General features: G+C 39.0%; 1 protein-coding gene across 2 annotated transcripts in view; it reads right to left on the bottom strand.

Moving 5' to 3' along the window:
- The window catches only part of atp9b (ATPase phospholipid transporting 9B), a 298121-nt gene that overhangs the window by 222383 nt on the left and 61094 nt on the right, over positions 1–14644 (bottom strand). For both annotated transcript variants that reach the window (XM_078397707.1, XM_078397708.1), the window contains exons 3-4: positions 6060–6210; positions 2532–2645 (exon numbers count right to left, since the gene is read on the bottom strand). In XM_078397707.1, coding sequence (XP_078253833.1) covers positions 2532–2645; positions 6060–6210 — 265 coding nt within the window. The remainder of the gene's footprint in view (positions 1–2531; positions 2646–6059; positions 6211–14644) is intronic.

Below are 14644 nucleotides of genomic sequence, written 5' to 3'. Positions count from 1 at the left end.
TCTTTGGGATACAGCTCGGAACAAAAATAATACTTTTTATTTTGCCCCGCTGTCAGGTGCTTAATGAGCATTCAACAAACGTTATAGTGGAATCTTGAGGGAGCTATAATGGTTTAGGTGCTCCAAGGGCTCCCTGACAACTTGAAATAATAATAATAGCCGCACTAAAATATAAACAGGAGCTGAGCTCAAATCAGACCACTCATGGAAAATTGGAACCAAACAGTATTTTATTCAACCATTCTCAAGTTCAAGCAATGAAATAGAGATCACTTAGGAAACAGCAGTCTGGAACAGCAGTACTTAAATGTGCCCTCACCCTCAGTAGGCAAGTCTCCAGATAATCATTCTAGGCTGCTGTGAATTTTTAGAGCCACTGTTTGGGTCCTTTAATTAAGTTTTTTAAATTTCATACTTTCAACATGAATACGCTCATGGTTGCAGCTGCAATTCTTATACTACACGAGCTGCATACCTTCTATGAAAAGTTAGGTTGCTGATGGACTGCCATACAAGGGGAAAAATAACAGAAAAAAATGGCGTTGCAATTTTGTTCAGAGAATAGCAATCCAGTGGTGCAGTCGGACAGCCCAAAGAGTTGAAATACTGCCACAGCAACTTGGGAATTTGTAAGTAAAATTGTTTTTATGTCCTTAAGTGCAGGAAATCCTACCTCCTCTTGCCTATGTATTTCCAGGTCCACTGCAATATGGTTGATTCTTAACCACCATCTGAAACGGCGACTCATTTCAAGGGCAATTAGACAGCAAGAATAAATGTTGGCACAGCAGAAATAACCAAATCCAGTGACTGAATTTAACAAAGCCTCACAGTACAAGTCTTCTGGAATTAAACATTATGCATAAATGTGGCAGTCATGGAAAAGAAAAGTAGAAAAGCTGGAAATACTCAGATCAAATAGCTTCTGTAAAGAGAGGAGTTAACATTAACTCTTTGCCGCTCTCCACAGATGTTGCATGGCAGAATATTTGCAGATTTTCTGTTTTCATTTCCTAGTTCTAGTTCCTGGAATTTTTTTTTGATAGAGTAGTATTTGTAAATGTAGATCACAAACCAAAGTCACACAGCTGCAGCTGGAGTCAGAGTCAACCATTTGGGCATCTGCTCGTCTGGCACTGCCAGAGAAGCTGCCTGACCTGAAATTTCAACCTGTATGTACAGACTCATGCCAGGCTATAAAAAATTGCTTTGTCTGTGGACTGTAGTTGCAACCCATGCGCTATTTGCTGGATGCAATTGTAGCTGTTGTGTCAGCATTTACTCTCATTGCCTAAATTCCTTCAGAAGGTGGTTAAGAATCAACCATATTGCAGTGGGCTTGGAGCAAGAGTTTGTAATGCTTCCTGCTCTAAAAAGGACATAATAAATATAATGGGGTTTTTCCACAACTTCTCCTACTGCTATGGGAGGATTTAAACTCTTATCTGTGCACTGTTGGTTTACAACTCTGGTGAGAAATGCCAGCTCAGTGAGTAATGCTTTTTACAAGGAGATAGGCACAATCTTCAGCCTGAAGCTGATTAAAATTAATTTGTTCCAGGATAAGCAATCATAAGTTTTCAGAAAAAAACAGTGAGGTAAAGAAACAAATTTATTTTAAATTAATTATTTTCAAGGACTGAAGATGTTTGGAATGGTCATAAACTTTAAGGACCATTTAAGAATCATGCGCGCGACTCCCCGGGACTATAATTTAGACGGAATCAATGCAACCAAAACTGAAGATAGACGCAAAATGCTGGAGTAACTCTGCAGGTCAGGCAGCATCTCTGGAGAAAATGGACCCTGAACAGTCTGAAACAACCTAAAGAGTACCGACTATATTTAAGAGGGAGTTAGATGTGGCCCTTGTGGCTAAAGGGATCAGGGGGTATGGAGAGAAGGCAGGTACGAGATACTGAGTTGGATGATCAGCCATGATCATATTGAATGGCGGTGCAGGCTCGAAAGGCCGAATGGCCTACTCCTGCACCTATTTTCTATGCTTCTATGTTTCTATGACCTGCAACATCACCTATCCACTTTCTCCAAAGATGCTGCTTGATCCAGAGTTACTACAGCACTTTGTATCTATCTTTAGTATAAACCAGCATCTGCATTTTCTTTTTATTACAAACAAAACTGAATTTGATTTGCAGTGTAAACAGGATATTTGATGACTCGTGACCACTGTAGCTTGATACAACTTATTGAGGCAGTTCAATGGTATAATGTTTTGACACATTTGTAGAATATATTCCATGACAATTTAAATCTGTTCTCATTATTCATCATCACCAAACAAATATACCCCCAAAATGTATTACTATTTAAGATGGGATAATTTCCTCAAATTTCTGGTTCCATTTGTTTCAAATTGCTTGAAGGAGATGCTGAAAAGATTTGCAGTGTACCATTGGAAGCAATTAAAGGTTGGATTTTCTACAATTTCCATAATTTCAGAAATGTTTTATTATTTACAAAGGTAACAGTTTAAAAACATAGTACAAGCGAAGACAATTTTTACTTACCAGAGGAGCCCAATATGTGTATAGATAGCCTATCTTCAATGATGGGACAAACTGTGAACATGATACCACCAGAAAATAAAGATTCAAGAAAAACTTGAATTGTTGATATAAGACCTGAAAAATAACATTATAATAATTAGATCTCACTTTCTTTTCACATCTTATCAAGACAATTTCTCAGTGCTGGCGGTTTTAAATGCTTTTTTAGAAAAGATGCTTGGAAGAGGCCAGAGAGAAAAATCAAACAAAATGGTGGGAATGCAAATTGCATTTTCAGTAAGGTCAGGCAGCATCTGCAGAGTTAATACAGCAAAATGTGGATGTGCATCTCACAGTACATACTATTAAGTGAACTTTTTAACTATACTTTCAGCTAAAAAACGTTGCTGACATTTGCTAAGTGCGGGTTAATAATAGAAAGGCAGCATGGCAAGCAGGATATTATTGAACAGTTGAATCAACAATGGGTCAGAGAATTAGTGGAGAGAAAGATTGAGTTAATAATGAGAGACTGGATTGAAAGAAAAAGCAATCTGAAAATATTAAAATCTTGAATCAATTGAAGCAGCTTGATCTTGAAATGTTTCAATTCACAGGACAAAGGGACTGATTGGTATGCCTTGGCAATTATCACATCATCAAAAAGGTACTGGCATTTTTAATTTACAGACTCATGACAACATTTGTAGGCAACTACCAGGAAATTCAACAAAAATAACGATAGTGCCATATGCTGTTGTGTGAACGGGAATAAACTGGGCAGTACAATAATTTTTGCAGATAATCTCAAAAAGCAGCATTTATTTCCCTGATGTTTCAGAGACGCTCCCCCTACAAAAGCATGCAATTATTTTTTCAACTTTGCAGACAACTTAAATGTGTGCTTGTGCTACATCCAATACCAACGCTCATCAGAAAACTGTGCACAGCCGGATTTTTCCTCCGAATTCATTTCGAAACTTCCTGCTTTATGCCTGCCACGATACTGACAGCATTTCCAACAGGAAGCAGGATGCTCAGTGATGGTTGTGGAGATGAACGGTTATACCCGGCAAGAAAGATTGAATCATCTGAGAACTGAATTAGATCCTGAAGAGGAAAGAAATTACAGATGTACAAGAAAAAGGAAGGCTGGGGAGTAACATTTGCTGCATCGTTCTTACATAGATGTGACCTGGACTCAGTAAGGCAAGTGGCTCCTGAGCTGCAATCTGAGATTATGTCTTGGTTGACCCAAAATCTTAAGATTATGAAAAGGTCTGTTAAATTGAGCATAGCTGTGCTTTCAATTGAATGGGAGATCAAAGTGGCTGTAAAAATATAACTAACCCCAATAAATAGAGCAGAGAATTCAAAAGAAACCTCTTTATCCAGGGAGTAATTGGAACTTGCTTTCAAATAGAGTGGCTAATGCAAGCTGTATTGGCACACCTAAATGATGCAATTTGTCTTGCACTGAACTTGCCGAGAAGTAGCGGAGGAGAAACTCGTGGAACGTACACAGATGGATTACTTGCACCAAATGGCCTGTTTTAGTGTAATACAATCTATACAATTCAATGTAATAACACAAAAGCATCCAAACAATGGAACAGCCACCATGCCAATTTTATTGCAAAATGTACTAAATTTTTGTTTTCAGCAAAATTATATCAAAGTTACAAATCTGGTGCAGTCAACTTCAGAGTCATTTCACACCCTCGGGTTATTTGCAACAGCTGTTTTGCTATGACAAATCCAAATTGGCTGTTACTTGTAAACAAATCAAGAGACTCCTATTTGTTATTGTCAATTTCAATCTCTGACTTGTTGCTGGAAACTTTTAACTAAACAAAAAATTTGTGTTTGCTATACATTGACATGATGAAAGACCAACTCATAGTTAAAACTTTAAATATGTTTAAATTAGGTTATGCTCTTGCCAAGATGCTGCAGATATTATGTCAATTGGTGGTGGCCAGTGCCATCTTCTTCACTGTTGTGTGCTGGGGTAGCAGGGTGAAGGCCGCGGACGGCAACAGAATTAACAAGCTCTTCAGGAAGGCTGGCTCTGTCTGGGGGTGGAGTTGAATTCATAGGAGATGGTCTTGGAGGGGAGGATGCTCCTAAAACTGCAGAGCATCTTGGACAAACAGCTCAACCCCTACATGACTGGTGAACCTGAGGAGCACCTTCAGCAATAGACTGGTTCCACCAAGATGCAGCACAGAATACCCCAGGATATCCTTTTTCCCCTGTGGCTTTCAAACTGTACAACTCCTCTGCCTTCTGTCATGGGTTAGACTGACTTCTCTTCCCCCTTTCCACTCCTCCCTCCCTCCCCGCGAATCTTTGCACATCCCCAATCCTGGACTTTCCACTTGTCACTTTAATTTCATGTTTCATGTATCTTGTTCTGTTTTGTGACTGTTGGCAGACCAATTTCCCTCCTGGGATAAATAAAGTTCTAACGTATCGTATTGTTAAATTAGCTTGGTATATTTACAACAGTGGGGTAGTAGTTAAGGTTCAATCAGAATCTTAGCATGTGCCTGAAGATGTCAATGCTGATGGGATATTAGGGTTTTCCAAAGATCCCATGAAGCATCTATTAGTTTATCTTTCATAGCAATTAAGATATTTTTAACAAGATACAGATTGAAAAAATGAAGGGATTTCAAGCTACACCATATTGGCTGCAGGAGCTGCAACCTTCAGCCAACTGCGTCAAAGAGTGAAACTTGCAAAGATCCACCGCTAATACAGAACTTGCTGAATAACCAATGTCAAGGCATGTGTTTTTAAGGAACTTAATTTTCTTTACTACAAATATAACTTCAATAGGTTTTTAATGTCTCAGATATCAAAAACATTTTAATCGTAAACTCCTTAATAGCTTTGACACAAGGTAAATAAAGTTTGAGCAAAAACATGCCAAGCCAATAGATGGCAATGGAACCGTGCCACCTGGGGGCTATTTTCCACTGAAGCCATGACTGGTCTTGAAAAGCACCTTTGGGACTGAAGAAGGGTCTCGACCCGAAACATCACCCATTCCTTCTCTCCAGAGATGCTGCCTGACCCGCTGAGTTACTCCAGCATTTTGTGATACCTTTGGGATCTAGAAGTTCAGCCATGTTCTATTTATGACTGCACAAGTTAGTTTGCATCTGGAGAAAACAAATTTCAGTTCACACTACTCTTTAGAAATTGATTGGCAGACATTATTGCACATATTGTGCAAGTGGTAAAAAAAAATTCAACTTGAATGGGTAAGTTATTATGTCCAAGTGTTGCTTTAGCCAAGTAACTGTGATTACTAAAATGGAAGGAAAATATTGACACCGAGAACAAATGAACTAAAAGAGCTGGTAGACACAAATTGCTGGAGTAACTCAGCAGGACAGGTAGCATCTCTGCATTTTGTGTCTACCTTTGATTTAAACGAGCACCTGCAGTTCTTTCCTACAAACTAAAAGTGCTGATTCTGTATTAGAACTTCCATATTTCCATTCAAAGGAAATTTATTCCAAACAGTGCATTACTCACCCCAGGCACAAATGTGAAGAGGTTGTACTTCTGGTTTTTAATAGCATTCCTTGGATATTTTTCCTCACACTTCTCTGGATGTCCCAGCCATACTGTGCGAGCTTTAAGCTGTTGCCTTCTCCGACAGATGTTGGTCAGCCAATCGCAGCAACTGAAAGATACAATAAGCTAGATGTTCATCTACTCTTCATGGATCACAGAGGTCAGAAGTAAATTCTAAAAAGAATTTAACGTGAAATTACTGAATTAGAAACATAGACACATAGAAAATAGGTGCAGGAGTAGACCATTCGGCCCTTCGAACCAGCACCGCCATTCATTGTGATCATGGCTGATCATCCACAATCAGTAACCTATGCCTGCCTTCCCCCATATCCCGATTCCACTAGCCCCTAGAACTCATCTAACTCTCTTTTAAATTCATCCAGTGAATTGGCCTCCACTGCCTTCTGTGGCTGAGAATTCCACAAATTCACAACTCTCTGGGTTTAAAAGTTTTTTTTAAGCAAAGATGTACAACCTTCCCCATCCCATCCTCACCGCTTTCTACCGCCATTCAATATGATCATGTCTGATCATCCAAAATCAGTACCCCGTTCCTGCTTTTTCCCCATATCCCTTGATTCCGTTATCTAACTCTCTCTTGAAAACATCCAGTGAATTGGCCTCCACTGCCTTCTGTGGCAGAGAATTCCACAGATTCACAACTCTGGGTGGAAAAGTTTTTCCTCATGGCCTACTTATTCTTAAACTGTGACCCCTAGTTCTGGACTCCCACATCGGGAACATTTTTCCTGCATATAGCCTGTCCCATCCCTTAAGAATTATATATGCTTCTATAAGATCCCCGCTCATCCTTCTAAATTCCAAGCCCAGTCAGCCCATTCTTCATCATTAATTAGTGCCGACTGTTGGATATGGGAATAATGTAGGTAAATGCTACCTGCAAAAGATCAGCCATGACCGGTGAAGCAGCCATGACAGTCCAAATGCTCTACTACTACAATTTCATATGTCCTATGTCCTCAAAAATATCAAATTGTCTGGATATTTTATGCAAATTTTCATATCAATAAAAACTGGCGAAAGATCTCAGCATTGCTACAAAAATGTCAATAGGAATCACATTTCATAGTGTCCAGTCATTCTATTCTCCAAAAACTTGGAAGTCCCAGGCAGGAAGTATAGGTGCTAAACCATCAACCATTAACAACCAGAATGGCTGGAGTTCATGCTTAATCTTGTAGGCTATTTCTGATCTCATACAATTTCAGGAACCCATTCCTACTGATTCAATTGTTAAACACATGGAGTACAGGGAAAATAAAACCAATGTAATTTTTAATACACTTCTTGCAATAACAAACAGAACATACTAACCAAATGTCCCATGTGCCATTTATCATCCAAATAAATCTAATCTTGTTTGCCCTGTTGCACTGTTCTCTCTTTCCCTCCACTGTGTTATTTCCATGCAAGGTCTATCTAACTGGTTGTAACTTTCATTTTTTTAAAGCAATTAAATCTTGGAATAAAATAAAAATGTAGCAGCCCTATATCACTTCCCATTCTCCTTCTCTCATTTTCTTTGTAATTTTAATATCTGATCAACACCTTAGTTTCTCAAAACGAATTAAACTTTTAGGAACTGCAAATTCAATCCCACAAGAAACAGGAGCAGGTGTTTGGCCATTCAGCCCTCAAACCAGCCCTATTCAATAAGATCGCAACCAATCTGACTTTTCTTGTTCATCTTCCTGATCTCTTCACATAACCCTTGATTACCTTGCTGATGAAAAATCTAACTAGCTTTGAACTTATTCAAGGATCCACAGCTTTTAGGGTAATGAATTCCAAAGATTTTCAAACCTTTGAGAGAAGTTATTCATCTCAGTTTCATGTGTCCTTCCTCTCACTCTAAAATAATGCACTCTGGTTCTGGACTGTGTCATGAAAGGACATGTCCTCCTAGTATTTACCCTGGCAAGCCCATTAATCCTTTGTTTCATTAACAATGCCTTTCATTCTTCTCCAGCCCTGTATCGGCCAAGCAATCTTTCCTCCCAATATAATCCTTCCTATCAAATCTTTCCCCTCTCACTTTAAATGTCCTCTGGTTCTTTATTCCCCTGCTCTGGGTAAAAGACTCTTTGCATTCACCCTATCTATCCCATTGTAATTTTGTACATCTCAATAAGATCACTCCGATCCACGGCAGTTCCACCTCGCAACTTCCAGGACTTGAAGGATCCGCTGCTAATGTTTTGGTGCCAGATACCACAGGACACCTTCAGGGGTCTTGTGGAGTCCATGCCTCGGCGGGTCCGTGCTGTTTTGACGGCACACGGAGGACCAACAGCATATTAGGCAGGTGGTCATAATGTTTTGGCTCAGTATAAATAGATAGATAAAATTATGAGTAGTACAAATAGGGTAGTAAGAGCCATTTTTTCCAGGGTGAAAATGTCAAGAACCAGAAGGACATAGGTTTATGGTGAGAGAAGCATAGTTTAAAGGATATGTGCAGGGCAATTATTTTTTTTAAACACAGAGTGCAAAATGGGTGCCTGGAATGCACTGTCAGGGATGATGGCAGCGGAGGCAGATATGATAGTGGCTTTTAATAGGTTTTTAGAAAGGCACATGGATATGCAGGGAATGGAAGGATATGGATTGCATGCAGGCAGAGCAGATTAGTTTAACCTGGCATCATGGTCTGCATGGATATTATGGACCAAAGGGCCTTTTCACGTGATCTACTGTTCTACCTTCTAGGTTCCATTGAATACAATTTTATTAAAACAGTACCAACTTCTAAATATATTGTGATTCTTTAAAAATGATAGGAGTTCAAAGCATTTTTTGGGCAGCATTGCAATTGTCTATAACCTTTTAAGTGCAGAGTAAATGCAGCAGTCATACACTACAAAAAAGCAGCATATGAGGTCTCAAAATGCTCTGTTGTCTCTGTATCTTTAATTTTTTTTCATTGTAGGTAAAGAATAAAGTCATTAATTCTTCACATCCGCCACTGCCTCAATGTATTAGGTTATAATTGCTCAATGAAGCATGATTGAGAACAGTTTTTGTGGTACGGCAACCTATTACTTTAATGTTCTTTTGATATACCATAACCTTGGATAGAGCACAATTTAGACAGGGAAATTGTACACCACTTATGATAGTGACGATGAGTTTTTTTATACATACATATCAGTGGAGAGTAGAATGCCAATGTACTAAGATAGCAAATTACACCTCACAGAATCCTCATTTTAATTACAATAGGCAACACGATAGGATTTGTACCAAGTACAGTACATGAAAACCAATATCAAGGAAATAATTTACTGAGAAGATAGTGTATTTATCACAAAACTCCTCCATACAACTGTAAATTTAATAAATTAAAAAGGCTGAACACAAGTTGGTCGGGTGCCTGCCTCCAAGCCAGAAGGTTGCAAGTCGAGTTCCACAGCCTGTCTATCACACAAACCTACCTGCTTGTTGGAGTAAAGCTGTTCATCTTTAGCTGGGCGGTGTAATACAGCTGTTACATCATGGGATTGGCTAATATTTATCCCTCAATCATTTGGGCCAAATGCTTCAAATCTTAGGAGCTATTTACTCTTACTTTATATACAAACTTTATATATAAACTTTTACTTTATATACAAACTCAATGATATTAACCTTAGAACAAATCACTATCTTAATTATATCATACAAATGTAAAACTATTTCAAAGAAAAATTGCTTTGCATCCACGCAAGATTTACAAATGCAACAAGAAACTCGCATGTTTGGAAAGCCAGATAGTCATAGAGTGATACAGTGTGGAAAGAGGCCTTCGGCTCAACTTGCCCACACCGGCCAACATGTCCCAGCTACACTCGTCCCACCAGCCTGTGTTTGGTCCATATTCCTCCAAACTTTTCCTGTCCATTTAACTGCCTCTCTCTGTTTCTTATACGTTGGGATAGTCCCAGCCTCAACTAACTCCTATGGATAGTGAAAAAGCTTCAAATGAAAGGAATTATGCCTGCACATCAATCAAGATGGAAAACTGATCATATTGTGTGTGAAGACATACAAACAAAGCAGGGTTTCTGATCAGATACACAAACTGATCAGAGGTTTCTGAGCAGGGATTCAAGACAAAGGTTTTGGAGGAATTCAGAGGGTTCAGCAGCATGAGGAGGGGATGGACAGGCAATGTTTCAGCTCGAAAGTCTTCAGATGAGTTTCTGTGATAATCTCTCATACACAAAAGAAAGGAGGGAGTCACGATTTTCACATTTTCTGCCATTGCTCAGCAGTCACACTGTACTCTAGAAGTTAAACAGTTCTAATCATTTATGCTTTCTTTCATTCTTGAGTGCCTCCTGGCAGCATCAGTATATATTTTGTGGGAATCTGAAAACTGGCAGTTACCATTGAAATCTCCTGTTATATTCTCATGTTAGCTGAAAGCAGCAGGCCCCACAGAGTCCAGCTTCTGCGATATACGAGAGCGCAGCAGTATTTCCAGGTGCATGTTATACTGTCTAAAGTCAGTTTTCCTGTATTGTCCAAGCATCTGTCGCAGCATGTGAGTTTTAAACCAATACAACAATTTTTTTTAAAAAGTAACATTTTATTTTCATCCGATCTTTACTGGAATGATATGTTCACTGAACAAAATTTATGATTCACAAATAAAATGTAACTAGGCCAAGACTTGCATCCTGTGAACCATCATTCGAAGTGTTTGATTTCACATTTTTATCGGACTCCAAGTCTCAGGTTCAGACCCATTTCTGGAGCCAATCCTGAAGAGAACTTTAAGAGATTTTCATCTGTGGAGCAGGAAGGACCCACCCACTCAAAATACAATGCCAAGACAATAACATTTCTAGCCCTACTTACCTTTTTACTGCCATCCACCTTAACTTGTATTCTTCAAAGAATAATTAGACCCTTTCCAAATATTAGATTTGTAGAACTTTAGAACTATGATACTTCAATACTGAAAACTGCATAGATGTCAGGAGAAACACGATAAAAATGCAAATGTAATGAAAATCATGTCATTAGCATTTGTTAAATTGACATTTAAAAAATTGGAAAGGCAAATTCATTCCATCTTTGCAATTCACGATAAAAATAAGAGAGTTAATTGACAAATCCACTAGGTTTCTCCTCACCAGCCACATTTTTATAAGGCAATTTCTGATGAGAACATTAAGGCACTCGGAGCATTGAAATCTCGCAAAAAAACAGAATCTTTCAAAGACAATGGGTTGGGTAACAAAAATGGTTACAGACATTTATCAGGACTGTTTTCAATGAGTGCAAACAGATATGTTTGGGAGCTTCGATAGTTGAGAATGTTTTCAATGTTTGGGTGAAGCTGGGTGAATGATGGAGTATAGAGGCCAGTATTAATGGGACGCTAATTTAATGATTGATTAAATCAGTGCTGTCTAATATGGTTGGTGGGTATGAACAGCAGCTGAAAGATTGCCTGAATGGCCATCTTCAGCCTGTCTCTAATGTCTTCTTTGCGGTGTCTTCTGTGCAGGTTTGCATCATTGACCGTGAAGATATTATCAACATTTACAGCAGGATGTTGATCAGCTGGGCAAATGAGCTGAGGAATGGCTAATGAAATTTAATGCAAATGCAAGTAATTGTATTTTGGGAAGTCAAACTAAGGCCGGACCTTCAAAGTGAATGTTTGGGCCTTGGTCCAAATATCTATATCTGATCAGTTTGTATTGCATACAAATAAAGCTTTTCACTGTACCTCAGTATACATGGCAATAATAAATATAAACCTAAACAAGGATAGGAAAGGTTCAGAGGTATGTGGACCAAATATGGGTAAGTGTGATTAGCTTTGATGGAGCATATTGGTCCATGTGGACGAGTTGGACTGAAAGACACCTTTTCATTCCCATGACTATGACACTCAATCACCTATTAAAAAAAGATAGTGTAGTATTCAAAGATAGTTAAACATTTAAAATCTAGTGCCTTTATCTTTCTGCTCTGGTGCTCATGGCAACATCAGAGGTGTGTGCAGGCCCCAGGCAGTAGACTTTACTGACAAAAGCTTTGTGTACACTTAAAGGCTATCAAAAATTGATTACATCAAAATGTCACTGAAATAAATGTAATTTTCAATTGTTTCCATTTGGCAATAAGAAAACTGGACTCTAAAGCAACACTTTCTCCAAAAGAACATCAGGTCAATCGCTATCTCAGATTTCAACACAGATGCACAACTGCATTTTTCAACATAATACTTTTATATAATGCAGTCTTTAACCAAGTTCCCAGATAACAAACTATTAATAACTTTGAGGGCACAAAGGCCACCTCAAAGACCAGATTAATCCTTGCTGAGATCTTTACCACTTCATATGGAAATGACATTCAACAGCATAATTTCCATATGGACAAAGTGTTTTTGATAACTAGGTAGATGAAAATCTCATGACAGAGAAATCAATCCATCTTGAAACCCCTGGAGTACAGATCTATATTTACTATGTATTGCTAATTTCACAAGCTTTAATGGAATTCCAGCTGAGTTAGTGAAAAAACACAGACTGCGCATAATGCCGTATAATCGAAAAACAATGAATTGTTGTTGATGCTGCTGAGTGCATTGAAGGACCATTTTAGAACAAACAAGAACAGAAAGAGGGATGAAGAGAGTTATTTTAAGGTTGTATGATTAACAGTCAAAAAAGGTTACTATTTGCAATAGAGCTTGAAAATCTTCAAGTATGGAAATAACACTCCCGCAGATATACAAATTAATACAAATGCTCGAAAAGACTGGAAGAGGCTGCAAACAGATATTCTTCAGGCAATACTGGAGAACCCAGGTCACATGCAAACTACAAATGATTTTTACTTCTTACTGCAGATGATTACAGAAATATTCCATTAGATTCACTCAAACACCTGCTGGATAGAATTCATATCATAATAATGGTTGGGAATGTTGGTTGGTGATGTGCTTAACATACTAAATTACAACTGAGGTTCAAGTGACATTTACTCTAGAAATAATCACAAATTTAATATCTTCAAAAAAGAACCATTAAAAACAGTCGGAACTTCAGTGTCTAAACGGAATGAAAATTTGAGTCACAGAGTCAGATTCATATCATATCATATCATATATATACAGCTGGAAACAGGCCTTTTCGGCCCACCAAGCCGTGCCGCCCAGTGATCCCGTACATTAACACTATCCTACACCCACTAGGGACAATTTTTACATTTACCCAGCCAATTAACCTACATACCTGTACGTCTTTGGAGTGTGGGAGGAAACCGAAGATCTCGGAGAAAACCCACGCAGGTCACGGGGAGAACGTACAAACTCCTTACAGTGCAGCACCCGTAGTCAGGATCGAACCTGAGTCTCCGGCGCTGCATTCGCTGTAAAGCAGCAACTCTACCGCTGCGCTACCGTGCCGCGGTATCTTGCAGCATGGAAACAGGCCCTTTGGTCCAACTTGCCCACACCGGCAAACATGTCCCATCTATACTAGTCCCCCCAACCAGCATTTGGCCCATACCTGTCTTATCCATGTACCTGTCTACATATTTCTTAAACATTACGATGATACCTGCCTTAACTACCTCCTCTGGCAGCTTGTTCCATACACCGACCACACTTTGCATGAAAAATATACCTGTCAGGTTCCTATTTAATCTTTCCCCCGTCACGTTAAGCATAAATCCTCTGGTTCTCGATTCCCCTACTCTGGTCAAAAGACACTGCATGTCTACCTGATCTATTCCTCTCATGGTTTTATACACCTCTACAAAATCATCCCTCAACATCCTGTGCCTCAAGGAATAGTCCTAGCCTGCTCAATCTCTCCCTATACCGCCCCCCCCCCCCCCTCCCCCCGCCTCAAGTCGGGCCTCTTGCATTAAAATACATGAAATTTAAACCGCCATGCATTCCTCACTCTCTACCTTTCTCCTGTCTATCTGTCCTCTATCTTTCTCTCATCACCCTCCAGACCAATTTCAAAACTCTCACCTGTCTCAGTCCTGAACAAGATCCCACCCCCCTGCCAATCTTAATTTATCATGTTTTATTAATTTCCCAGTGTATATTGTTTAATATTCCTCATGTTCAAACCATTTGACAAGCATTTGTCAACCACAATCTCTGACCACAAATCCCTTCCTCAGAAATTAAAAGTTGCATTCTACCCATTTCCCTTGGAAAGCCCAGATAGCAGCTATGTGGTATATCGCTGGGATAAGCAAATTCAGATACAGGTGCTCCTCAATTTACGATGGGGTTACGTTCCGAGAAACCCATCGCAAACCGAAAATATCCTACGTCGAAATGCATTTAGTACACCTGATCACGTGGCTGGAAGCGAGCTGCATCTCGCTACGGGTCACTGCCGTTTGTACCATCGCAAAATCAAAATATTGTAAGTCGAAGCATCGTAAGCCGGGGAGCATCAGTATTTCAAACCTTGTAAATATTAAAAATTCCAATTAATTTTATATTTTAAAGATTACATAAAAGGTATCAGAGAAATTTGTCATTGGATGGG

The sequence above is a fragment of the Rhinoraja longicauda genome, chromosome 4 (assembly GCF_053455715.1).
Source record: "Rhinoraja longicauda isolate Sanriku21f chromosome 4, sRhiLon1.1, whole genome shotgun sequence".
NCBI lineage: Eukaryota > Metazoa > Chordata > Chondrichthyes > Rajiformes > Arhynchobatidae > Rhinoraja > Rhinoraja longicauda.
Note: the sequence above shows the minus strand (reverse complement) of the source record. Positions and strands in the feature narration are given on the sequence as shown.